At 47.2% G+C, this 27,423-nt stretch overlaps 1 protein-coding gene across 2 annotated transcripts in view; it reads right to left on the reverse strand.

Annotated features, from left to right (window-relative positions):
* Window positions 1-27,423, reverse strand: part of LOC137527785 (properdin-like) — a 150,758-nt gene that overhangs the window by 28,068 nt on the left and 95,267 nt on the right. For both annotated transcript variants that reach the window (XM_068248684.1, XM_068248683.1), the window contains exon 7: window positions 4,656-4,847. In XM_068248684.1, the coding sequence (XP_068104785.1) occupies window positions 4,656-4,847 (192 nt within the window). The remainder of the gene's footprint in view (window positions 1-4,655; window positions 4,848-27,423) is intronic.

A 27,423-nucleotide genomic window follows, 5' to 3' on the forward strand; every position in this document is an offset into this window, starting at 1 on the left:
TCTGCAATCTGTATTGCATAAACTAGAAACACGAAAATTGTTTGCTAAAACAAGAATTTTCGGCAAACAGTGTCATAAAGAAAATGGCTGCTGGGGAATCCCCGTTCCCCGGAGGCCACCTCAGAGTGTAAGAATACGCGTTATTTCACATGAATGGGTGGGTCCAGGGGATTAGGGCACCTCCTGCTCTGGTCACCTGGACCCACCATCTATGTGAAAAATCACTGGTTTCGCCACTCTAGTGTGGCCTCCAGCGATCGGGATTTCCCAGTGGCCATTTTGATTGCATCACTGTTTGCCGAAATTTCTTGTTTTAAAGGCAAAATTTTCTTGTTCTCAGCCTCTGCTATACAGATGCAGAGGCTGACTGTGACCATTCAGTGGTGGGAGTTCGTCAGTGTGGGAGGGTGGTGAGATGTCGTAAGAGGATACTGGCGTGGGACCACTCCTGAGGTTACTGGCGTGAGATTATCCCAAGGTAAGTATCCCTGGTTAATTTAGAACAATAAAGGACTTTTTTCGTTGTCATGTTTTTATTTCTTTTTTTAACTCTGCTGAAATGGGTAAGGGGTACCGTGTACCCCTATACTCATTTCTCCTGGGGAGGGGGCACCATGAACCCCCCAGGACGTCGGCGGCCCCCACCTCCTCCTGGGGCACCGGAGGTGGGGAAGAGCCCCTTGTCCATGGATTGGACAAGGGCTCTGGGGGAGAGGGGGAGGTTTGCCGCCCCTCTCCTCCAGAGCCCCCCCATACCATGGACCATGCGGGCTGGTATAGCTCAGGGTGCGAAGCCCCACGTGGCCGGGACTCCGCATTCTGGCTATCCCAGCCTGCATGGGGGACAAGGGGTTAAGGAGGCTTGGGAGGGGGGACCCCACGCTGTCTGTTTTCATGAAATGTATACAATATGTATACAGAACTCGGAATGCAGTAACCTGTACTGCAGCAGTGTCATTTTACACAGTTTAAAAATAATTTTTTCTATGAAACTTTAAAATCGTTTATTTCAAAAACTATAAGGTCTTTTCATAAATTTTTTTTTACCATGTTCCTACTCATCTGCTTAATATACATGCCAAATTTGGTGATGATAGCATGTAAGGGGGCTTTACAATTCACCACGGAATTTAGCACAATTGACTTCAATGTAAACACGAATTCGGTACTCGGAATTGCAGAATTTTCGAGTTTCGAGTGCTTACTCGGAACTGCCAAATTCCGATGGCAAACTCGAAATTCGGAATCCGAGAGCTCAGCCCTAATGCCTGCGTCACTTTCGAAGTAACACAGCCACGCATTACTTCCTATTTAACATATTTATTGTACGCTAATAGGAAATATTACGCGAGGACATCTTGTGGCCAAGTAGTAAAATTACACCTACAGACATTAGGGAGTACATTTTTTTATGTATGTCAAGAGGGTATATTATTATTAAATGATGGGCTTATGATTAGTGATGGATGTAAAACTGAAAAAAATGCACCTTTATTTCCAACTAAAATATTGGCGCCATACATCGTACTAGGGATATAATTTAAACATTGAAATAACCGGGACAAATGGGCAAAGAAAATGTGTGGCTTTTTTCATCCACAGTTTTATGTTTTATTGTAAAACTATAATGGCCCAAAACTGAGAAATTATTTTTTTCCATTTTTTTCTCTCATTATCCCCATTAAAATCCTATACAATAAAACCTAACTGTCCCTGCATACACTCCTATCCCTGTGTCCCTTTGTCCGTGCGTTTGCGCTACTAAGCATGTGCCGCACAGACAGCCGTTGGGACAGGAGGACGGGGCCAGGGATGCTCGGTTACCCCTTTTTAAAATCCGAATTGATTCGGATCCGGATACCCAGATATCCGGATCGGAACGTTTCGGAATCCGAATTGAATCGGATATCCGAACCCATTATCCGGGAAATACGAATTGATTTGTATATCCAGATAGAAAATCTCGATGGGTGCGTGCGCAGGCACGCCGACATGCGGCGGTGAGAGAGAGACCTAGAGCCCGTTTTTAAATGGGCTTAGGTCTACTAGTGGATATATAATAAAATAATACTTAGCATAATGTACCAACCAAAGAAAGCCTAATTGGTTGTGAAATAAACAAGGTATAGATCATTTTATTGCGATGAATAGTGATAAAGTTATTGGGGAATGAATGGGAGAAGCGCTAAAATGTGAAAATTCCTTTCGTCCATAAGGTGAAAACAGCCCGCGGGCTCCTTTTGAAAAAATGTTTTTGACTTGCTCCCGTTATTCTTGTTAACATACAGTGCAATTTTGGTGACGATAGCATACAAGGGGGCTTTGCTATTAACCTGCCGCCAAAGTCAGAAAGAAATTACACAAAATCAATTGAATTTCCAAATCAATTACCGGTACATATGGCCGTAATTGTGAAAAGGTACATGAAATTTCTGTCAGATTACAATCGTAACTAGTCCGGAGGCTTCCCAAGGTCCCCCCCCGTCCCCACCATTGCCTCGCACAGACCCCCCAGAACATATCGGACAAGAGCTTGTCAGATCTGTTATCAGGGCCTCCCTGTGAAGCAGGCAAGTTGGGCACAGCCATAGGCGCCTATTGAAATATCGGCATTGAGGGGTAATTTGGGTGCCTGATAAGTAGCAGGGGCTGGTACAGTTATGTTATTCTACAATTACGTTTTTTCCTTGATGGTGGCGATTGGGATAAGGTTAGCCGTGGAGTTGGGGGGGGGGTGTGTTAGGGGGCAGATAGTTAGTGCGGGGGAGGGTTAAGGGTCAAGTAGGCAATTTGTGTGTGGGTGGGTGGTGTTAGGGTTAGGTGTCAGCTAGGTCGTTTATGCGGGGGTGGGGTGTTAGAGTTAGGCGTCAGGTAGGTAGTTTATGCGGGGGTGGGGTGTTAGGGTTAGGCGTCAGGTAGGTTTGTGTGGGGGGACGGTTAGCGTTTGGCATGGGGGGAGGGCTCTGCGTGAGAGTAGGGTTAGGTTTAGCCACAGTAAAATATTGGTATTCAATGCCGATATTTTACTCTCGGGATTCCTGGGCGCCCACATTTCCATGCTCCTTTTTGTTCAATATACGCCCGCACTCCCTGTGCCTGGGCGGCTCCTTGCTACTGCGCAGGCACAACTGTACTTGCACGAGCTTCCTATAGGTTGGTAGGGACAAGGAGGACACAGAAAGCATCTGTAGGACCCAGAGGCTTCGCTCTACCTAGGTAAGTATCTGTATTTTTTTTTGCAGGTTTCACCTCCAGTTTAGTTTAACATAGCAAAGACAGGACAGTTTCTAGAACTAGTAGGCACAGAACCTGTCAGCTAAGGCAGTGTGCAATAATTTGCCCAAATACAGCAGCTAAAAGTTCAGTTACTCAATTGTCAAGTGTGTCTAAACATAAACAATACTACAATCACTTCTACCTACATAATAAACCTAACCTTAGCTAACTGTCCTTGCAATAGATATTCACTTCTCTCCCCGTCCTCCTCTCTCTGTCACTTTCTGTAGCCTCCTCAGAAATGCAGCACTGAGTGAGAAACCCATCCCTCTCCCTCCTTATAAAGGACTATGGTGGGATCTATGGTGATTGGCTGCTGAGGCAGGCTATGCATGCTGGGATCACATGATTCACTAAGCAAGCAGACATTCTAACATTTCCTGCCTGTCCTTTTCCAGCCACCAGGTGGCGGTAAGCACTATCCTGGTGGGTACCAGGAAGGGCTCAATTTTTAATTTTTAATTTTTTTTACAACTTTTTACTTTTAGTTTTATGAATCAACATGCCTTGTGATTCAAGGCATGTTGATTTATTCACAGGGGGTTTAGTTGGCTCGGGGGAACACTTGTTCCCCTTCACCAACCGATACCCTGTAAGTGCCGCGGGAAACGAGCGGCAGGCACACGCATAGGCACACACACCCACCACAACAACATTGGATGCGCATCCAGATAGACTTAAGCGGCTCCTATCTGGATGACTATAGTTGTCAGATAGGATTAACTGGTAAAAGATTCAACTGCGTCTGTCTACCTTAATCGACCTGACTCGCAATGAGATCCGACTCCTAGATCTTTCTTGCTCGTCCCTAATTTTGATTGACCAAGTCCCAAACTGCATACAATTTGCACTAAATTTGGATGCAAGCCAGCAGAGGAGTAGCTATGGGTGGGCAAGGGGGACATGTCCTGGGCGCAGCACTGTAAAGAGCGCTCTGCACGGCCACTGCACCCCCACCTGCATGAGAGGCGGCTCGCTGGCTGCCTGAAGTGTCTCTGCTTCTCTGCCTCCCTCTGCAGAAGCATTAACAGCAGCAGAATAAGGCAATCTAAAGGGGGCACATCTGGCTATCTAAACAGGGAGAAGGGGGGCACATCTGGCTAACTAAAGGGGCACACATTTGGCTTTTTAAATGGGGACACATCTGGCTATCTGAATGGGTTAAGGGGGCACATATAGCTATCTAAATAACTTTTGTTTCCACGCATGACCCCATGACCACATTCTGATGTGTGGCCATGCCTATTTTGTCCGTGGGGGGATGAGTGGCCGCAAAAACTGTCTATCCCCGGGCACTGAAAACCCTAGCTACGCCTCTGCAAGCTGGAATGAATAGCTTCTCACTGACCGTAATGAAAAAATGAAAGGTACAAACTCACAGAAGCAGTTCTCTACATTGTAGCACCGTCTGTCCTGTCTCGCACTGCCATCACACCACTTTCCATTGAATTCGACCCCTCGACAGCTTTTTTTCCGTTGCTGGAAGCCCACTTTCTGCAGACAAGTAATTTTTTCCTCAGTCGCTCTTTTGCATGTCGTCCAAGGATCCCACTCCGACCACGTCCCGTCAACTGCAAGACAGATTTCCAGCATTTCGTATGTTTGACAAAATAAATGTGCATTTTCTCAGTACAAACCCAATAAATAAGTCAACAATTTACACATAGAACCGCCATTCAATGACTGAAAAACTTCACTTTTATTGTATCAAAAGATAAGATAACGGTATTTCTACCACAACCCTCAGCAAAATTAAAAACCCTTCCCCCCACCCCCCACAAGCCCCCCCCCCCCCCGCACTGAAGAGCACACTCAGGAGCGCCCCTGACCTTGCATACCCAACAACTACAAACATCCAATTAAGATCGGCCGATCTATACAAAGGCAAGGATTTGACCCTGATGGTCCTGTTTAAACAAGGGCAAAGGGTACTAGTGTTGTGGAACACAGATCAGTTCATCAATTCATAAGATATCCATCCTGTAAAACTCAATGCGCACTTATTTCCATTGATGATTTTAAGAAGTTCATGATCTCTCAAAGATGCATCCGAGTTGGATCACCCATGTGAATATCCTCAACAACTCTTGATCGCTCACAACCATGTGAATAAGCATTTCATCGCGTACGTACAAAAAGGGGGCGTCGGGAAAAAAGGGTGCGGTGTGTAAACGGTAATATTGTTGTATTTCGTTTACAAATAATGTTTAACAAATCTATAAATCATTAAATAATGTGTATGAAATCGGCAATTGTAAAAACTTTAATCTTTCCTGTTTCAAAAGTGAAACTTATAATAACGTTTGTTAAGAAAACGGTAATATATGTTTAATCGTTATAATTGTACATTATTGTGAATAACCTTCATTTATTGTTTCTTCTTATAATAAAATGTGAAAATATTATTTATAACGATGATATAAATATAACTACGTTGGTAATAAGTGTTATAAAACATTAGTAAGTATTACTAAAATTTTACTAAAACTATACCTAACCCTACTCTCACACAGAACCCTCCTTGTACCTATCCCTAACCCCTAGACCCTCCTGGTGGTGCCTAACCCTAAGACCCCCTGGTGGTGCCTAATCCTAAGACCCCCTGGTGGTTCCTAACCCTAACCACCCCCCTGGTGGTGCCTAACCCTAACCACCCCCTGGTAGTGCCTAACCCTAAGACCCCCCTGGTGGTGCCTAAACCTAAGACCCCCCTGGCGGTGCCTAAACCTAAGACCCCTCTGGTGGTGCCTAACCCTAAGACTCCCCTGGTGGTGCCTAAACCTAAGACCCCCCCTGGTACTGTAACTATACCTCACCCTACTCTCACTCCCTGTACCTATCCCTAACCCCTAGACCCCCCTGGTGGTGCCTAACCCTAAGACCTCCAGGTGGTGCCTAACCCTAACCACCCCCCTGGTGGTGCCTAACCACCCCCCTGGTGGTGCCTAACCCTAACCACCCCCTGGTGGTGCCTAACCCTAAGACCCCCCTGGTGGTGCCTAAACCTAAGACCCCCTGGTGGTGCCTAAACCTAACCATCCCCCTGGTGGTGCCTAAACCTAAGACCCCTCTGGTGGTGCCTAAACCTAAGACCCCCTTGGTGGTGCCTAAACCTAAGAAACCCCCCTGGTGATGCCTAAACCTAAGACCCCCTGGTGGTGCCTAAACCTAAGACCTCCCTGGTGGTGCCTAAACCTAAGACCCCCCTAGTGGTGCCTAAACCTAAGACCCCCCTAGTGGTGCCTAAACCCCCTCCCCCTTAGCGATCGATTTATATGTGGATAATAATGTTTTACAAATAGTGACTGTAAAAAATATATTGCAATTTACGTACTGATCGCTTTATTTTGTGAATAATAATGTTTTATAAACTGTAAGGGATAAAATGTTAAATAATGTTTTAGTTAAATAGCACAGTTGTAAAACATTAAAAAGCTCCGGGCGCCGTTTGTAAAACGTTATTTATCTCCGGCGCCCCCTTTTTTCCTGTTCGGCGCCCAATAAATGATATTTATTATGGGAGTGAATGGCAGCGCCCTTTTTGTCCACTAGCTGCCTGCGCCTTTTTTCCCACTCCCCATTTGATCTGCTTATTGCCACTCATATGCTAGGCTTCATAAACAGTTATTATTATTATTTATTGTATTTATAAAGCGCCAATGCAGTTCATGCACTGACAGCGCGGATGACTTCGCTTCACAACACACATAGACAGCCGTCCGCTGTATGATTTCATATTACCTCATCTTCACCCACAACTCTGGGCCCAGTAGTTCCTTTCTGCGGCGTCCCACAGTAACAGGTACCTGTGTGGCTGGAACCGTGCTTTATGCTGAATCGTCAATCCAGCTCCGCTTAATGCAAGCGATCATGGCGCTCCCCGTGCTCCATGCATAGGCTATCGTATGAATTGATGTACTGAACTGTGTTCCACAACACTAGTACCCATTGCCCTTGTTTAAACAGTGCCATCATAGACAAATCCGTGCCTTAAGCCCCATATTCATTGTATAAATCGGCCGATCTTAACTGGATGTGTGTGGTTGTAGAGTATGCGAGGTCAGGGGCGCTCCTGAGTGTGCTGCTCAGTGGGAGGGGAGGTTTTTTTTTTTAATTTTGCTGAGGGTTGTGGTAGAAATACCGTTATCTTTTGCTACAATAAAAGTGAAGTTTTACAGTAATTGAGTGGCGGTCCTATGTCTAAATTGTTGGTACGAGAATATTCTGGACCAGCCTTCCCTTCCTAGTATTAGGGAGGTTTACTGAAGCCTTAAAGGACCAGTGCACCAGATCAATGTTGGTATTGTACCAATAAATAAGTCAAACCAGGGTCGGACTAGGACACTAAGGGCCCACCAGGAAAGTTTCAGCCTGGGGGCCCCCTATCCTCCCCCCACCTTTCCCCCATGGTGTGGAGCCCCCCCCCCCCTGAAAATAATCGTAATGCGGCAATGTTTCACCATAAAATAATAATAATGCGATAATGTTTCACCATAAAATAATAATAATGCGGCAATGTTTCACCAGAAAATAATCATAATGCGGCAATGCTTCACCAGAAAATAATCATAATGCGGCAAACTTTAACTAGAAAATAATCGTAACGCAGCAATGTTTCATAAAATAATCGAAACGTGGCAATGTTTCACTAGAGAATAATCGTAATGCAGCAATCTTCCACCAGAAAGTAATCATGATACAGCAATGTTTACCATAAAATAATTGTAATGCGGCAATCTTTCACCAGAAAATAATCGTAATGTTGCAATTAGAGATGGGTCGAACCTCCGATTTTCGGTTCGCGAACCTCGAACGCGAACTTCAGCAAAAGTTCCGTTCGCGCAAACTTTTGCGAACCGCAATAGACTTCAATGGGGAGGCAAACTTGGAAAATTAGAAACATTTATGCTGGCCACAAAAGTGATGGAAAAGATGTTTCAAGGGTTTTTTTTCAGTGACTACAACAGGGAAAAAAAATTCAAAAAGACCTTATAGTTTTTGAGAAAATCGATTTTAAAATTCTCCTGACCGTGGGAAAATTAAACGCCCGCCAAATTTAGCGGTTAATAGCAAAGCCCCCTTAAAAGCTAGAAAAACCAAAATTGCTGGGAATGTTAAGAAGAACAGTGGGAACAAGAGAATTTTTTTTTTTCAAAAAGACCTTATACTTTTTGAGAAAAATCGATTTTAAAGTTTCAAAGAAAAAAGAGCTGATTAATTTGATTCAAGTCATTAAAAAGAACCGACTCAATCATGAACCGGTTAGTATAGCTTAGAATTAGTGTTGGGCGAACAGTGTTCGCCACTGTTCGGGTTCTGCAGAACATCTCCCTGTTCGGGTGATGTTCGAGTTCGGCCGAACACCTGACGGTGCTCGGCCAAACCGTTCGGCCACATGGCCGAACTAAGAGCGCAACGTTCGGCTAGCGCTGTGATTGGCCGAACGGGTCACGTGGTTCAAGGCCCGAACGCGCTCTGATTGGCCGAACGGTCACGTGGTTCGGGTAAATAAATACCCGAACCACGTCATATCTCCGCCATTTGTCTGTGGGTTTAGCTTTGGGTAGGCAGGCAGGGTAGTTCGCTCTCCAGCCACGCTAGCCAGGGTCCCCCCCAGTCATTGTGTGTCGCTGCTGGGAACAGTAGTACACCGCTCGCTCAGCCACACTATATATAGCATTGTTTACTGCCACTGTGTACCTCGCTCAGCCACGCTATATATATAGCATTGTGTTTTCTGACACTCTGTGTACACCGCTCAGCCAGACTATATACCATTGTTTACTGACACTCTGTGTACACGGCTCAGCCTGACTATAAAGCATTGTGTGTACTGCCACTGTGCACCTCGCTCAGCCACGCTATATATAGCATTGTGTTTTCTGACACTCTGTGTACACGGCTTAGCCTGGCTATATAGCATTGTGTGTACTGCCACTGTGCACCTCGCTCAGCCACGCTATATATAGCATTGTGTTTACTGCCACTCTGTGTACACCGCTCAGCCAGACTATATACCGTTGTTTACTGACACTCTGTGTACACCGCTCAGCCAGACTATATACCATTGTTTACTGACACTCTGTGTACACGGCTCAGCCTGACTATAAAGCATTGTGTGTACTGCCACTGTGCACCTCGCTCAGCCACGCTATATATAGCATTGTGTTTTCTGACACTCTGTGTACACGGCTTAGCCTGACTAATATAGCATTGTGTGTACTGCCACTGTGCACCTCGCTCAGCCACGCTATATATAGCATTGTGTTTTCTGACACTCTGTGTACACGGCTTAGCCAGACTATATAGCATTGTGTGTACTGCCACTCTGTGTACACCGCTCAGCAAGACTATATAGCATTGTGTTTACTTCCACTCTGTGTCTGCTGGGCCTGGGAACAGTAGTACACCGCTCACCCGCCACTGTATAGCATTGTGCTCTGTGTCGCTGCTGGGAATAGTGGTACTGTATAGCATTTCTGTACTGCCACTGTACTGCTGCCAGTCAGCGTGTACTGTAAGGATAAGTGAAATGAGGAAGAAATCCGGTGAAAGAGGAAGGGGCAAGGGAAGAGGTGTTTCCCCTGACGGTTCACGTACAGGCCACAGGGGAGCACCCAAGAAAACCCACTCAATACCGCCCATGTTGTCCAGGACAACAACCCTCACAAATCCAAAAGAACAGGACCAGATAATTACTTGGATGACCTCTCAAGCGTCCAGCAGTGGGTTAAGCAGCACCAGCACATCACGCACGAGGTCCGAGTCCTCAGCCAGTTACAAGGAGCCAGTGGGCACAAAGCTGACACAACCGGCAGCGACACCACGCACACAACTGCCAGATAACCAGTCCTATGAATTACCTCAGGACACAATGGGGTATTCGCAGGAGCTATTCCCAGCCCAACAAACTTCCACCTATGAAAGGTCAATGGAGGAACAGCCAGAAATGTTGTGCCAGGATTCACAACCATTAACTGTGGGAAATGCACCGCGCACTGAAATACAAGGCGAGTCCGAGGAGGACTCGGAAACCCAAATCCCAGAGCAAGTTGGGCAGGAGGGGTTGCAATTGCAGGAGGTCGGCCGACAAGATCTGGAAGACGACGTTGGAGTGAGCTGCGCAGAGGTTGTTCTGGGGAGTTCTACTCCACGGCGGCGGCCCCCCACAATGACATATGACGAGTTTGAGGAGATGGAAGAGGAGGGTATGGACAATGTGGACACAGACCCAGATTTTATTTGTGAACGAGAACATCGCCGTCGTAGCAGCAGCACAGATGAGTCTGTTGAAGAACCCACTGCTGCACGAGTTCGCCTTGTGCCACAAGGTAGGCGGCGCGCAATTTCAGGCACCACAAGCGTGGAAGTTAGAGTGAGAGGCAAAAGAGGAGGAAACAGAAATCGCCAGCAAGGAGGCAGGTGCTCCAAAGTCTGGGCTTTCTTTGAAGACTGCACTGAGGATGTTACCATGGCGATTTGCAAGGTGTGCAAGACTCGCCTGAGCAGGGGGAAAAGTATTAACAACCTCTCCACCACCAGCATGAGCCGCCACATGCTATCCAAACATCCCACTCTGTGGGCAAACGCGGCAGGACAGGGTACCAGCAACACTGCCTCCCTTGGGTTCACCAGACTCACCACCAGACCCGCCTCAGCAGCAGCAGTAGCCCAGCCATTGCGTGGTTCACAACATTCACAAACATCAGACGACGCTGACACTGTCACTTTCCGGAGTAGTGCTCTTGAGGTCTCCCAGTGTTCATCAAACACAACAACCAACAGCCCTTCCGTGTGCAGCGCTACGGTTCAGTTGTCTGTGTCGGAGATGTTTGAGCGCAAGAGGAAATTGCCAGCAAATGACCCCCGGGCCGTGGCAGTAACAGCCAGCATAGCCAAGCTTCTGGCCTGCAAAATGCTGCCATATCGAGTGGTGGAGACAAACAGCTTCAAGGGCATGATGTCAGTGGCCATCCCACGTTACGTGGTTCCCAGCCGCTACCACTTTGCGCGCTCTGCAGTGCCTGAGTTGCATGAGCACGTGGTCAGCAAAATAACCCGAAGCTTGAAGAATGCCGTTGCCTGCAAGGTTCACCTCACCACTGACACTTGGACGAGTGCGTTCGGCCAGGGTCGATACATCTCCCTTACCGCGCACTGGGTGAACCTTGTGGAGCCTGGCAGCGATTCCTCACCTGCTACGGCGCGGGTGTTGCCCACGCCGCAAACAGCTGCACCGCCGTCCCTCCCACTGGATAACAACAGCAGCACCTACCTCTCTGACTCCTTCTCCTCCAACGCATCTCAAAGCTGTACCTCATCCGGAAACGCTAACCCAGCAGCAGTAGGATCGTGGAAGCAGTGCAGCACAGCTGTTGGCATGCGTCAGCAAGCGTTGCTGAAGCTGATCTGCCTTGGGGATAAGCAGCACACAGGGGAGGAAATTTGGAAGGGAATAAAGGAACAGACGGATTTGTGGCTGGCACCGCTGGACTTGAAACCGGGCATGGTTGTGTGTGATAATGGGAGTAATCTCATTCGCGCTTTAAGGTTGGCTAAGCTGACACACATCCCTTGCCTGGCGCACGTGATGAACCTAGTAGTTCAGCGGTTCCTGAGAACATACCCAGGCGTGGCCGATCTTCTGTTGAAGGTGCGTCGAGTGGCCAAACATTGTAGAAATTCCAGTACTGCTTCGGGGGCACTCGCCAAGATGCAGGAGCGCTTCAATCTCCCCCACCATCGCTTGCTGTGTGATGTCCCTACGCGCTGGAATTCTACGCTGCACATGCTAGCACGCTTTTGCGAGCAGAAGAGTGCAGTGGTCCAGTACATGACGGCGCAGTACCGAGGCGCATCCGGACAGCTGCCAAGCTTCTGTGGATCCGATTGGGCCAACATGTTGGACCTCTGCCAAGTCCTCCAAAATTTTGAGCAATCCACGTTGCTTGTGAGCAGTGACAACTCTTCAGTCAGCATTACCATACCACTGCTGTGTTTACTGAAGAGGTCAATGTTGAAAATCAAGGAAACAGCTGTCATGATGCAACTGGGGGAATCTGAAGGAGAAAACGATCAGCGTGATGGTACCAACATCAGGCCATCCGCCTCAGGGAACGCTGGCCCCAGCAGCTATGACGAAGAAGAGGAGGAGGAACAGCTGGAGTTGGAGCAGGAATTTCATGCCACCACTGACGAGGGCCAGAGCGGTGCACGTTGGACTTCCACAATTCAACGCGAATGGTCAGCAGAAGCAGACCAGGAGGAAGGTGACGACTATGATGCATCACAACAACTATCACAACGCTCACAAGAGGATGATGAGGATTCTGGTAGGACTCTGGCACACATGGCTCAATTCATGCTAGACTGCATTGAACGTGACCCACGCATTGTGCGCATTCTGGACAACACCAATTAATGGGTTTATACCCTTCTGGATCCACGGTACAAACACAATGTTCCAAAACTGCTTGAAGAAAGAGTCAGACAGGTCAAAATGGAAGAATACCAGCAGGCCCTTGTGGAGACTTTAGAGAGGAGATTGACATCCTCCCCCTCCTCTAGCCAGTTGTACGCAGACAGACTGACTTCCGCAAACCCAGGACGACCAGGAGGGCAGCAAACAACACAAGCCGCAGCTAGTACCCAAAAGGGAACGGTATCGGCAGTGTCCTTGGAGTGGGAAAATTTTCTGACACCCATGCAGCAGCAGCCCACTGAACAGCAAGCGTGCAGATCCACCTCCAACACCGATCGCCTGGAGAAGATGGTCAAGGACTACATGTCAGATGACGTAGCTGTGTCGAACAATCCATCTGCACCCTTCAACTATTGGGTATCGAAGCTAGACACCTGGCACGAACTGGCAATGTACGCAATAGAGGTGCTGGCTTGCCCGGCAGCCAGCGTTATGTCGGAACGCTGTTTCAGTGCTGCCGGAGGCATCGTCACAGATCGGCGTATCCGCCTCTCTACAGAAAATGCAGACCGTCTGACTCAAATTAAAATGAATCAATCCTGGATTGGAAATGACTACGCAACACTCCAGGACCCCAACCAAGTAACATGACCAATGAACATCTGGGATGGTGTAGCGTTTCCGGTCCCTGTTTATTGAACCTCTCATCTGTATTACATTTATGACTGCATGGCGGCAAAAAGCATTGCTGCTATATCCGCACGCTTTTTGTCCTCATGCAAGGCCTGGGTTGTTGTGTCTCAAAAACCGTGGCCTTCTCCTCCTGCGCCTGCTCCTGTTCCATCACGTCTGCTGCTGCTGGGTTAGCGTTGCCGCGTGGTCCCTGTTTATTGAACCACTTATCTTTATTACATTTATGACTGCATGGCGGTACAAAGCATGCTATCCGCATGCTTCTTGCCCTCATGCAAGGCCTGGGTTGTTGTGTCTCACAAAGCGTGGCCTTCTCCTCCTGCGCCTCCTCCTGTTCCATCACGTCTGCTGCTGCTGGGTTAGCGTTGCCGCGTGGTCCCTGTTTATTGAACCACTTATCTTTATTACATTTATGACTGCATGGCGGTACAAAGCATGCTATCCGCACGCTTCTTGCCCTCATGCAAGGCCTGGGTTGTTGTGTCTCACAAAGCGTGGCCTTCTCCTCCTGCGCCTCATCCTGTTCCATCACGTCTGCTGCTGCTGGGTTAGCGTTGCCGCGTGGTCCCTGTTTATTGAACCACTTATCTTTATTACATTTATGACTGCATGGCGGTAAAAAGCATGCTATCCGCACGCTTTTTGTCCTCATGCAAGGCCTGGGTTGTTGTGTCTCACAAAGCGTGGCCTTCTCCTCCTGCGCCTCCTCCTGTTCCATCACGTGTGCTGCTGCTGCTGCTGCTGGGTTAGCGTTGCTGGTCCCTGTTTATGGAACCTCTTATCTTTATTACATTTATGACTGCATGGCGGTACAAAGCATGCTATCCGCACGCTTCTTGCCCTCATGCAAGGCCGGGGTTGTTGTGTCTCACAAAGCGTGGCCTTCTCCTCCTGCGCCTCCTCCTGTTCCATCACGTCTGCTGCTGCTGGGTTAGCGTTGCCGCGTGGTCCCTGTTTATTGAACCACTTATCTTTATTACATTTATGACTGCATGGCGGTACAAAGCATGCTATCCGCACGCTTCTTGCCCTCATGCAATTCAGGGGTTGTTGTGTCTCACAAAGCGTGGCCTTCTCCTCCTGCGCCTCCTTCTGTTCCATCACGTGTGCTGCTGCTGGGTTAGCGTTACCGGTCCCTTTTCCTGGAACCTCTTATATGTATTACATTTATGACTGCATGCCGACAAAAAAACATGTTACCTGTGCAAAGAAAACAGACATTTCCCGCATTTAAAAGACAGTTTTCCCTTTGAAACTTTAAAATCGATTTTCTCAAAAACTATAAGCTCTTTTTGCTAATTTTTTTTCCTCTTGTACCCACTCCCAAGGTGCACATACCCTGTAAATTTGGGGTATGTAGCATGTAAGGAGGCTTTACAAACCACAAAAGTTCGGGTCCCCATTGACTTCCATTATGTTCGGAGTTCGGGTCGAACACCCGAACATCGCGGCCATGTTCGGCCTGTTCGGCCCGAACCCGAACATCTAGATGTTCGCCCAACACTACTTAGAATGCGCCCTGTGCAGGATGTATAGCTGCCGGCTCCCTCTGTCTCTCCCCACCTGCCTTCACCTGTCACTCGCACCTAGGCTGGCACCCGGTGCACAGTGAGGTGAGGAGGCGGGGATGACAGCGGGAGCTGGCAGCTATGCGTCCCACAGGACGCATTATCTGCTATGTGGGGGGCGGCGGAGATCTTTCGGAGAACTTCCGGTTTGGCCAGGAGGCTGCAATAGCAGCATAGGGGGCGATATACAGGCTGGGAACGCGAACAATCACTCGCGTTCCCATGCCTGTCGGCCGGTGACGGCCAAACCGGAAGTGCTCGCCGGCGGGTCCTGGGACATCGGAGCGGAGCTGCGAGGGCACCGATCAGCTGCTGGGGGCTGAGGGAAGCCCCAGGTGAGTAAATCTCATTTTTTTCAGTTGACTTAAGGATCACTTTAAGGTGCGAAGCCCCACGCGGCCAGGGCTCCGCTTTCTGGCTATCCCAGCCTACATGGGGACAAGGGGTTACAGAGGCTCGGGAGGGGGGACTCCACGTAATTTTTTTTTGAAGATTTCCCAAACTCAGCACATAAAAATAATATCAAAATGGTTTTTTTTTGTTTTTTCTTAACCATTTAATGACCGCAGTGATTGAAATCTACGCCCTGTTTTGGTGGGCTTTTGGCTGGCAGGGCGTAGATTTCAATCACTGTCCGCAGCGCGCATCCGCCGTCTCCGCCGCTACCCGCCGATCGCGCCGCTCAAACCCGACGATTCTCGCCGCATCTCTATGACGGCAGAGTCATGTGAGCCGGTCAGGAGCCGATTTCATTGGCTCCTGGCCCTGTCTTTCAATGTAAGCTGTTCCCATTGGCTTACATTAAAAAACAGGGTCAGGAGCCAATGAAAGTGGCTCCTGACCGGCTCACATGACTCTGCCGTCATAGAGACAGGCAGAGTCTATGTCCTGGGGGTCCCGGCGAGCGGCGATGACGGCGGTTGCGACGGGTATGTGCTGCGATTCGTCGGGATTCTGTCGGGATTGGACCAGCGGTCTCTGGTCCTTAAGTGCCCAGAGACCGCTGGTCCTTAAGTGGTTAAATATTGTTTCCTGCTATCTTTTTAGCATATCCTGCAAATGTGGTGTTGCTAGGATGTAAGGGGCCTTTGCTATTACCTGCTAAAGTCGGTGGGTGATAACCAGAGTTATGGGGGTGCAGAAGTGCTGAATTTTGCCATAGGCTTTCATTGGGCTTCCTATTTCACTTTCCAAAATCTCAAATCTTTTCAAAGGACGATGGTTCAGCAGTGGCAAATTTTCTAGCATTGTAGGGACTTTTAGGGGGCTCAGGACTGGTGAGTTTGGAGCCCCTAGGCCAGAGAGGGCATAGCCTAGGGCAGTGATGGCTAACCTTGGCACTCCAGCTGTGACAAAACTACAAATCCCATCATGCCTCTGCCTCCTTGAGTTATGCTCAGAGCTGTCAGAGTATTGCAATGCCTCATGGGACTTGTAGTTCCACCACAGCTGGAGTGCCAAGGTTAGCCATCACTGGCCTAGGGTCCCAAAAGCTTGTTTTTTTTGGCAATGATGCCGGTGAATGTAACTCCCCCCCCCCCCCCCCCCCATTGCCGTTAGCAAAGTCTGAAGCTTACGACATGTTGCATGCAGGTAGAAGGCATATTGTTGTGCTTGCACTCCAATGTTGGGTTCCCTATATCTCTGCAAACCAGAGTTATGGGGGTGCAAAAGTGCTAAAATCTCCCATAGGCTTACAGTGGGGCCTAGGTTTTGAGGGTACAAAAAGCGCAGGTTTCTGCCGAACGGTATCACTGAGCAGCCCAAAATTTTCAGGCTTTATACGGAGTTTAAGGGGCCTCAGGGCTGGTGAGTTTCGAGTCCCTAATCCAAAGAGATCATATTCTAGGGTCACAAAAACCTGTTTATTTTTGCAATGGTACTGGTGACGAACGTAAATCGCCGCCATGTCCGTTAGCAAAGTCTGAAGCTCACAACAGGTTGCATGCAGGTAGAAGGCATATTGTTGTACTTGCACTCCAACGTTGGGTTCCCTACATCTCTGCAAACCAGAGTTATGGGGGTGCAAAAGTGCTGAATTTTGCCATTGGTATTCATTGGGCTTCCTATTTTATTTTCAAAAATCTCAAATCTTTTCAAAGGACGATGGCTCAGCAGCGGCAAATTTTCTAGCATTGTAGGGACTTTTAGGGGGCTCAGGACTGGTGAGTTTCGGGCCCCTAGGCCAAAAAGGTCATAGCCTAGGGTCACAAAAGCTTGGTTTTTTTTGGCAATGACGAACGTAAATCACCGCCATGGCCATTAGCAAAGTCTGAAGCTTACGACATGTCGCATGAAGGTAAAAGGCATATTGTTGTACTTGCACTCCAACTTTGGGGGGGGGGTGTTCATGAGGTCATCTGGGAGTCCCCTTTAAGAAGGGGACCCCATATGCTCACCCCCCTCCCAGGAGAAATGAGTATAGGGGTACAAAGTACCCCTTACCCATTTCCACAAAGGGTTAAATTAACCTATTTTGGTTCCTGGACGTAGAAACTACGTCCAGGAACCATGCGCGCTACCGCGCGCTCCCGCGGCCGATCGTGCGCGTGCACGCGCACTCCCGGCCCGCGGTTCGTTAGCCAGGCAATCAGTGAATCGGGCTACGGTGCCCGATCACTGATTCCTCTCCCCCGCTAAAAAAGCGACAGCTTCTCTCGGAAGCTGCGCCTTTTCTGGCAGTTCCCTCCCCGATGCGTCACTCTAAGCGTGTATTACGCTTAGAGTGACGTCATGTAAACAAACTCATGGCCGCCATCTTGTGGCCAAAAAGTAATACTACAACCAAAAGTAATTTTTTTTTTTAAATCAACACACATTTACATTTTAAACCTATTGTTTACCTCCCACCCTCCCAAAACTACCCAAATAAAATGTTTAATATAAAAAAAAAAAAAACATTACAATAAAAAAACAACAACATGTAAATATTTACCTAAGGGTCTAAACTTTTTAAATGTCAATGTAAAGATGATATATTTCTATATTTTTTTTTATTTTAAACTTGTAAATAGTGATAGATGCAAAACGGAAAAAATGCACCTTTATTTCCGAATAAAATATTGTCGCCATACATTGTGATAGGGACATAATTTTAATGGTGTAATAACCAGGACATATGGGCAAATACAATACGTGACTTTTAATTATGGAGGCATGTATTATTTTAAAACTATAATGGCTGAAAACTGAGAAATAATGATTTTTTCCATTTTTTTCTTATTTTTCCTGTTAAAATGCATTTACAGTAAAGTGGCTCTTAGCAAAATGTACCCCCCAAAGAAAGCCTAATTGGTGGCGGAAAAAACAAGATATAGATCAGTTCATTGTGATAAGTAGTGATAAAGTTATAGGCTAATGAATGGGAGGTGAACATTTCTCAAGTGAAAACGACGGAACGCGAATGGGTTAAATAAAAACACAATGACGAAACAAGTCCTTTAATGTTCTTAATTAACCAGAAATACTTACCTGTACCTTTAAAAAAAATTCCCACGCCAATATCCTCGGGAAATGATCCCACGAATACAGTATCCTCTTATCTTGTGATCTTCAATTAAGTTGATTGAAGATCTCCGCCGCCCCCCACATAGCAGAGAATGAGTCTTTTGGGACGCTTAGCTGCCGGCTCCTGCTGTCCTCCCCGCCTCCTCACCTCTCACCCTCACCTGGTGCACCGGGTGCCAGCTTAGGCGAGGGTGACAAGTGAAGGCAGGTCGGGAGAGACAACGGGAGCCGGCAGCTATACATCCTGCAAAAGACGCATTCTAAGCTATACTAACCGCTTCATGAATGATCAGATTCTTTTTAATGAATCTGCTCTTTATTTAATGAATCAAATTAATCGGCTCTGTAACTTTTTCTTTGAAACTTTAAAATCGATTTTCTGAAAAAGTATAAGGTCTTTTTGAAATATTTTTTTCCTCTTGTTCCCACTGTTCTTAACATTTCCAGCAATATTGGTGTTTCTAGCTTTTAAGGGGGCTTTGCTATTAACCTCTAAAGTTGGTGGGCGTTTAATTTTCCCACGGTCAGAAGGAGAATTTTAAAATAGATTTTCTTAAAAACTATAAGGTCTTTTTGAAAAAAAAAAAATCCTCTTGTAGTCACTGCCCTCCTCTACATACCCTGAAAATTTGGTGTTTCTACTATGTAAGGGGACTTTGCTATTAACCGCTAAAGTCGGCGGGCATTAAAGTCTATGGGAAAAATGCGAACACAAACTTTTTTGAAAAAAATTCTTGGTTCACCGCAAACGTGAACCACCGAAGTTCGCACGAATAAGTTCGCCAGCAACTCGTCGGGCCATCTCTAGCGGCAATGTTTCACCAGAAAATAATCGTAACGCAGCAATGTTTCACTAGAAAATAATCCTAAAGTGAGCAGCATTTCACCAGAAAGTACTGTGCACCTTTTTTAAAAAATAAAAATCAGAGACAGGCAGCTAGCATCACCTCAGACAGCATGATTACTGATTATCATCATTGGTGATGCAGCTCAGACAGTGTGTCACTCACATGACCAGGGCCGGCGCTACCATAGAGGCAAAGGAGGCAATTGCCCCAGAGCCTGAAGGGGCCCCCAGTGGCTACAAGAGAATTTTTTTTTCAAACAGACATTTAAAAACCCGCCGACTTAACGGTTAATAATAGTAATAGCAAATCCACCTTAAATGCTAGAAACCCTAAATTTGCAGGATATGTTAAGGAGATCATTGGGAATAAGAAGAAAAGACAATTTTTCAAAAAAGACCTTATAGTTTTTGAGAAAATCGATTTTAAACTTTCGAAGGATACTTTTAACCTCCTGCCGCCCGCGTCACGCCAGTAGGCGTGGCCGCGGCGGCAGCCCCAGGACCGCCTAACGCCAATTGGCGTAAAGTCCTGGGGCTCTGCTTAGCATGAGATCGCGCGCATGGTGCGCGCGCATCTCATGCTCGGAGGGCGGAGCTCCGCCCCGCCTTCAGTCTCCGAGCGGCTATTGCCGCTCGGGAGACTGTCAGACGGCGATCACGCCGTCTATTTACTTGGTGCAGTGCTGCGATGAGCAGCAGCGCTGCACTGGGGACAGCCGTGTGACACGACTGTCCCCATGGGGGACAAGAGAGCGATCGGCTCTCATAGGCAGAAGCCTATGACAGCCGATCGCCATAATTGGCCAGCTGTCGGGAGGGAGGGAGGGAGGGAGGGAAGGAATACATTTAAAGGAACAGGGGATTTTAGAAAAAAAAACCTAACAATAATATTTATTTAAAAAAAAAATAAACATGGGGGGAGCGATCAGACCCCACCAACAGAGAGCTCTGTTGGTGGGGAGAAAAGAGGGGGGGGGATCACTTGTGTGCTGAGTTGTGCGGCCCTGCAGCTTGGCCTTAAAGCTGCAGTGGCCAATTTAGCTAAAAATGGCCTGGTCACTAGGGGGGTTTAGCCCTGCAGTCCTCAAGTGGTTAAATGCGGTAAATGTCACTTTTAGTAGCAAACTTAACGGTAGTGTAATTTTACATGCATCAAAAGAAACAGCAATAAATTTCCTGACGGGGTTTCCAGGGGGTCCATACGCAGCCGCAGCGCTTTGGCCAGGGATCGCTATACAACCGCAATATGGCTGTATGAAGATCCCTGGCATTTTCTTCCTATTTTCCCAATTATTTTTTATGTTTAGAGTGTGGTAATTTTTTTTTTTTTTTATTATGTGGCGTCCCCCCTCCTGAAACTTTTTAACCCCTTGTCCCCCATGCAGGCTGGGATAGCCAGAATGTGGAGCTCCGACCGATTGGGGCTTCACACCCTGACTATACCAGCTGCAAAAAAGGTCCCGTAATGCCGATTTTTGTTCCGGGGTATCTGTTCGGGGGGGGGGGGGGGGGGGGGGGGGCAGGTTTATTTTGCCCTGGGGCCCCATTGTTGCTTGAACTGTCCCTGCATATGACGTGACGTCACTCACCTTACTTGCTGTCAAGCTGGGTCCAGGTTTGATATTACTGGTGTGTGTCCTCTGTCCCGTGTGTTAAGGCTGTCTGCCTCACAGACACACACATGCTGCTGGACAACCAGTGTCTGGGGTCAGTGGGAGAGATGCCGAAGCAGCCACGGGTGGGGACGGCACTGGACACAGACGGGTGTCAGGGGGCTTGACGGGGGAAGCATAGTCTCGCTTCTGCCCTTCACTGGCGGGGGGCAGAGTTAGAGGTGGCGCCGCACTAAATAAACATGTATGCGCGGCTGCAGCTATAGAGAAAGGGAGGACGGGCGGCATGAGGAGGACTGGGAAGAGCAGTAGTGAACACTGCTTCAATTGGCCAGGGGGCGGACACAGAAGCCCCCTCCAAGGTGGTGGAGGCGGCGATGGAGATACTGGACACCACCTGGGTGGGGGAAGTAAACAGTAGTAGCAGTGGTGAACTGGCGATACATTCTGGAGGGGAAGGCATGGAAGGGGGGCCCCAGGTGAGGAAAGGAGCCGCTCTATGCCCACCGCTGCTCCTCCTTTTTCCTGCGCTGTGCCCCCTCCTGTTCCCAGCCGTAGTGCTCAGGGCCCCCAGGGCCACTGACGTCACTGTGATTAAAAGGCCCAGCCAGGGAAAATCCCGAGCCTCCGCTGGCCCTGTCTGACCCCGAGTCAAACAAGGCAAAGGCCTCGATTCATAAAAGGCTGTGCGATAAAATATTCTGGTCGTTAAAATACCGCATTCGTTATTTTATACCTTCGTGTGCTAATTCGTAAAGCTTTTCAGAGGTGCCTTTGAAGTGTGGTAAATTACCAAAGCCCATTGAGCGGTAACAGCAGAAGTGTGGAGCTGTCTGTCTTTTGTTACACTGTTACATTCAGTGAGGGCATTACAATAGTAAAAGGCATCCCCGACATCCCTTTAGAATGCTTGTTTGTTATACTGCCTCTGCTCGCTCTGAATCTCTGTCCATTAGTCTTTCTTAACATTTGATTTCATTGCCACAGCTTTATGAACTCCAAGAGACTTTACATGTCATACTTAGGTGATTTTACCCACTAGTTCCTCCGCATATTGAATCAGGAACTGAATGGGTTACACTGCCGAAGGGTTTTTGGGGAAATCTGTTTTGTTCCGATTCTCTGCTGGCTGCCTGGGGCTAGAAAAGTTTTGTCCGGAGAAGCCTGCAGGTCCTATCAAAATCCGATCAGGAGACGGGCAGTTTCTATTGGCTCCCTGGTCTTATCAGTCACAGGTGTCTCTGCTTCTGCTTTTGTGAGTCACTCTTCCCTGCTCAGACTTCGCATTGTTAAGACCTCACCAGAGGTGTCAGTAATTATCGTGGGTATTACCGCTTGTTGTAGGCTTTATGAATTGACATTTACTGACATGTGCTGAGGTATTTACTGCACAAGTCGGTAATTGACCCCACTGCTCGGGAATTTTAGCTTTTCATGTGGCAACAGCCTTCATGAATTGACACGTTCCTAAGTGCTCGGTAAAGTCAGCTGTTTGCTGCATTACCAAATGCGGTAATGCTTTATAAATTGAGGCCATTGTCTAAAGCCGGGTACACACTTTCAATTACGACTGGCCAATCACTGACCAATTGTGCCACCTCCATGTGGTATGAGAGTTTGCCTACACAATCTACTCATAGTATTCGATATCTGTTGATCCTCATACTATATGGAGGTGGTACAATGGCCAATCATAATTTATTGTGTGAGGTTGGAGCGGACGGCTCCCCTCGGCACTGGCCACGCTTGGGGGAGTCGCCTGCGCCACCCAGCCGCCTCCTCCGGGGTGCTGCTGTGGTTCCCAGGCGGTGAGAGTGCCTGGGACCCCGCAGTCCCCCGGTTGTATGGGGGCATTGGGAAGCCTCCCCGTGGCGCTCCTGGATAGTGCTAATGTGGCATGAACTAATTCCCGCAGGGCAACCGCTTTGCGGTATTCGTTTTTGACCCTGCATAGTTTGGCGTGCAAAAGCAAATGCATATTTGCATGAGCATTGCCTCATGAATAGCCAATTGAGCCAGATTTGCAGAGCCAGACTTGCTAGGGTTAAAACTTGGTGTTGGAGCACGCATACATTTTCCTCAGGTAAGCATAATTTGTGTGTACCAGGTTTAACCACTTAAAGAGACTCTAACAATTTCGAGCCTTATTTATTCTATCCTATAAGTTCCTATGCCTATTCTAATGTGGTCTGGCTTACTGCAGCCTTTCCTAATTGCACAGTGGCTGTATTATCTCTGTTATATGATCTAATCTGTTTTCTTCTGTCGGTTCTGTCGGGCTCAGGTTGGAATGTGTGGAATGTGCAGGGCTGCTTGTGATTGGAAAGAAGCTATACACACCCTCTCCAGGCCCCCTGCAGGCTCTGTATGACTCACACACTCTGCTAATGTGAGCCTATCACAAGCTGGTTAGTTTGTTTGTAAACACTGCCTAAAACTGGCAATTACAAGCCAGGATTGCCGCAGAGAGTGACAGAAACAGCACAGAGGGGCCCAGGAGAACATAATTAATAGAATTGTATGCTTTTTGCTGTAAACATTTTAGAGTACAGATTCTCTTTAAGGACTGCAGTCATAAAAACCCTAGGGCTCGTTTCCACTAGTGCGAATCCGCATGCAGGCACTGCACGCGGATTCGCATAGGCAATGTCAGTGGATGGGGCTGTTTCCACTTCTGCGGGTGCGGCAGCGTTTTTTGAAGCGGCAGAAATCTGCACGGCAGAGCCGTCAGATTTCGCGTGCAGAAGGAATGTGCACGAATCGCCGCTAATGTATCTTAATAGGGAAATCGCATGCGGGGTGACCATGCGTTTTTTGACGCGAAATCGCATGCGATTTCGCATAGGTAATAATGTTAATTTACACCAGCAGTGACATGGTTAAATTCGCATATACCTTACCTATGCGGAATCGCATGCGAAATCGCGGCAAAAACGCATGCGGAATCGCACCCGCATGCAATTTCGTCCGCGGTGGAATGCAGGCGATTCCGCACCGCACTAGTGGAAACGAGGACCAGACACTTTTTTTTTTCCATTCAGACCACTGCAGCTTTCACGGTTTAGTGCTCGGTCATACAACCTACCATCTAAATGAAATTTACATCCTTTTCTTGTCACTAATACAGCTTTCTTTTGGTGCTATTTGATTGCTGATGTGATTTTTAGTTTTTACTATATTCGTCAAAAAAGACATGAATTTTGTCAAAAAAATGATTTTTTTTAACTTTCTGTGCTGACATTTTTCAAATAAAGTAAAATTTCTATATACATTTTTGTCCAAATTTATTGTGCTACATGTCTTTGATTAAAAAAAACCCAATAAGTGTATATTTATTGGTTTGGGTAAAAGTTATAGCGTTTACGAACTATGGTGCCAAAAGTGACTCACCATGCCCCTCTTTGAATACTTTGGGATGTTTACTTTCCAAAATGGTGTCATTTGTGGGGTGTGTTTACTGTCCTGGCATTTTGGGGGGTGCTAAATTGTAAGCACCCCTGTAAAGCCTAAAGGTGCTCATAGGACTTTGGGCCCCTTAGCGCACCTAGGCTGCAAAAAGAGGTCACACATGTGGTATTGCCGTACTCAGGAGAAGTAGTATAATGTGTTTTGGGTGTATTTTTACACAAACCCATGCTGGGTGGGAGAAATATCTCTGTAAATGAGATTTATTTATTTTTTTACAACAATTGTCCATTTACAGAGATATTTCTCCCACCCAGCATGGGTATGTGTAAAAATACACCACAAAACACATTATACTACTTCTCCTGAGTACGGCAATACCACATGTGTGACACTTTTTTGCAGCCTAGGTGCGCTAAGTGGCCCAACTTCCTATGAGCACCTTTAGAATTTCACAGGCCAGGGCAGTATAGGAACCCCACAAGTGACACCATTTTAGAAAGAAGACACCCCAAGGTATTCCGTTAGTAGTATGGTGAGTTCATAGAAGATTTTGTGAAAAAAAAACAATAAAAATCCATTTCTGCTAACTTTTGACAAAAATAAATAAAATCTTCTTTGAACTTATCATACATCTAACGGAATACCTTGGGGTGACTTCTTTCTAAAATGGGGTCACTTGTGGGGGTCCTATACGGCCTTGGCATTTTAGGGGTCCAAAACCGTGAGGAGTAGTCTGGAAACCAAATGCCTCAAAATGACTGTTCAGGGATATAAGCATCTGCAAATTTTGATGACAGGTGGTCTATGAGGGGCCGAATTTTGTGGAACCAGTCATAAGCAGGGTGGCCTCTTAGATGACAGGTTGTGTATTGGCACTGAAGTGCAGGAAGCGCAGGATGTTCTCAAATCATGACCTGGACATGGCAGCAGAGAACATGGGCATGTGATGTATTGGGTGCGTAGACCAATAAGACCGCAATACATTCTTTTTGACTAGACCCATGTTAAGGAGAAGGCCCCCAAAAAATGTTACGTTCGGAAAATTGGAGTGGCTTCCACCGAAAAGGCTGGGCATAGTAGCTTCTTGGATTGGCGGTTGCATATTGTGTGGCATAACGGTTGGTCTCAGCCACAATTAAGTCGTACCAGCAGTGATCAGAAATTTTTTTTCTGTCACTGCGGTGGGGTGGGTGAGGGTTTGGCCGGGTGATCAGAAGCCTGCAAGGGGCAGATTAGGGCCTGATCTGATGGATAGGAGTGCTAGGGGGTGAAAGGTGGTGACAGGAGGTGATTGATGGGTGTCTCAGGGTGTGAATAGAGGGGGGAATAGATGCAAGCAATGCACTGGGGAGTAAATTTGGATGGTTGGAGGCGCCCAATTGGACTATGAGTGGTGAGAGCAATAGTTGTTTAAAGAAATAGATATAAATGTGTTGAGAAATATAATTTCATTTATTGGTTTGCGAAAAGCACAGTGACAACGCGTTTCTCGGCGTAAGCCGCTTCCTCAGGTCAAGTGTGTGCCCGGCTACTGCTTGCTTGGCAGTTGGAAAAAGCTGTCATTTCCCAAAATGCAAAGAGGTTCACAGACAGCAAGCTGTCAGGACCATGGTCATGACATCACACAGTGGGAGGGGTTTCACCACAATATCAGCCATAAAGACTTCCCTGATGATCTATTGGGGAAAAGGTAAAGATTTCTCGTGGGAATGGGGTTATCGGCTACTGATTGGGATGAAGTTCAATCCTGGGTTAGAGCTTGTTCACACATTGGGCTTGATTCACTAAACCATGAACTCAAATATCACACCTTATCAAAGATATCACACCATATGAAAAGATATCACACCTTATGAAAAGATAGCACACCTTATCAAAGTTAACACACATTATTAGAGTAGCATAGCTCAGGTCAGGATGAGTGCCATTGCCAATTAGCATATCTGTGTAGACAGGGATGAGGTAGGGACAAGACAAAAGGGGAAGAGCGCACTCAATTTCAAAACAATATAGATGACAAGCTACACCTGCTACTGCTGGAATTCTGTTTTGTCCCCACTTTATTGCCTGATGAAGCGGGCTCGGCCTGCGAAAAGCGTTGCACTTTTGGGGTACCATATAATAAATGTGATTGCTACTTTTCAGACAGTCTTTCGTGTCTGCTTTATGGAGGTAAGTCCACCACTTCCTCCTAGCAAATTTTAAAGGTTTTATCCACCTTTATTCTGCTGGTGCCTCTGTTCTCCTACTGCTATACCGTGTCCACCCCTGGTGGAGGGGTGATCTACCCCTTTTTCTCATCTACAGAGAGCGACTTCTTAATCCTGAGTGAGGACAGGTCTAATCTCCTCACCTGTTTATACAGTGGTTGCCTCCTGTGTGGTAACCCACGTCTGTGAGTATATTCTTCTCACTGATTTGCCTTACTTCGTTTATGTTTTAACATACTACACTATATTGGGCTCTCGGTTTCTCTATATTTTACCTCTTATAGTGATTTTTTGACGCCTCTTTTATAGTTCCATATACATTTTCCCCATACTACAAATACTAAAATCCATATTCATTAAATGTAACTTTTATGTATTTTAACACTTTTTATATATATATATCTCCCCACATTAGCCCTTATTGATTTCAAAGAGGCATTATGGGAGTTAATTTGCATAGAGACTTGTGATAGGTCATTCTGGAAACCACCCATCCAATCAATGTTACCAGCCTTGTATTTAAATAATGCTTTTACCCACATACACTGTTTGTCAGCTTGATAAAGGGAGAAAGGTCTCCTGAAACGCGTTGCGAAATAAACCCTTTTTTTGTTTTAAAGAGAACCCGAGGTGGGAATTACTTTTACTATTGGGGCACAGAGGCTGGTTGTGCGCACTAAGACCAGCCTCTGTTGCCCCATCGTGTGTCTCCATGTCCCCCCTGCTCGCCGCTATACCCCCCGCATTGCTGGCGACACGCAGCGTGTCGCCAGCTCAATGTTTACCTTGCGCTGTCAGTCAGCGCCGCTCCCCCGCCTCCTCCGCATCGGCGCCACCCGCCGCGTCACTTCCCTCCTATCAGCGGGAGGGAAGGGACACG

Source organism: Hyperolius riggenbachi, chromosome 8 (genome assembly GCF_040937935.1).
Source record: "Hyperolius riggenbachi isolate aHypRig1 chromosome 8, aHypRig1.pri, whole genome shotgun sequence".
Taxonomy (NCBI): Eukaryota; Metazoa; Chordata; class Amphibia; order Anura; family Hyperoliidae; genus Hyperolius; species Hyperolius riggenbachi.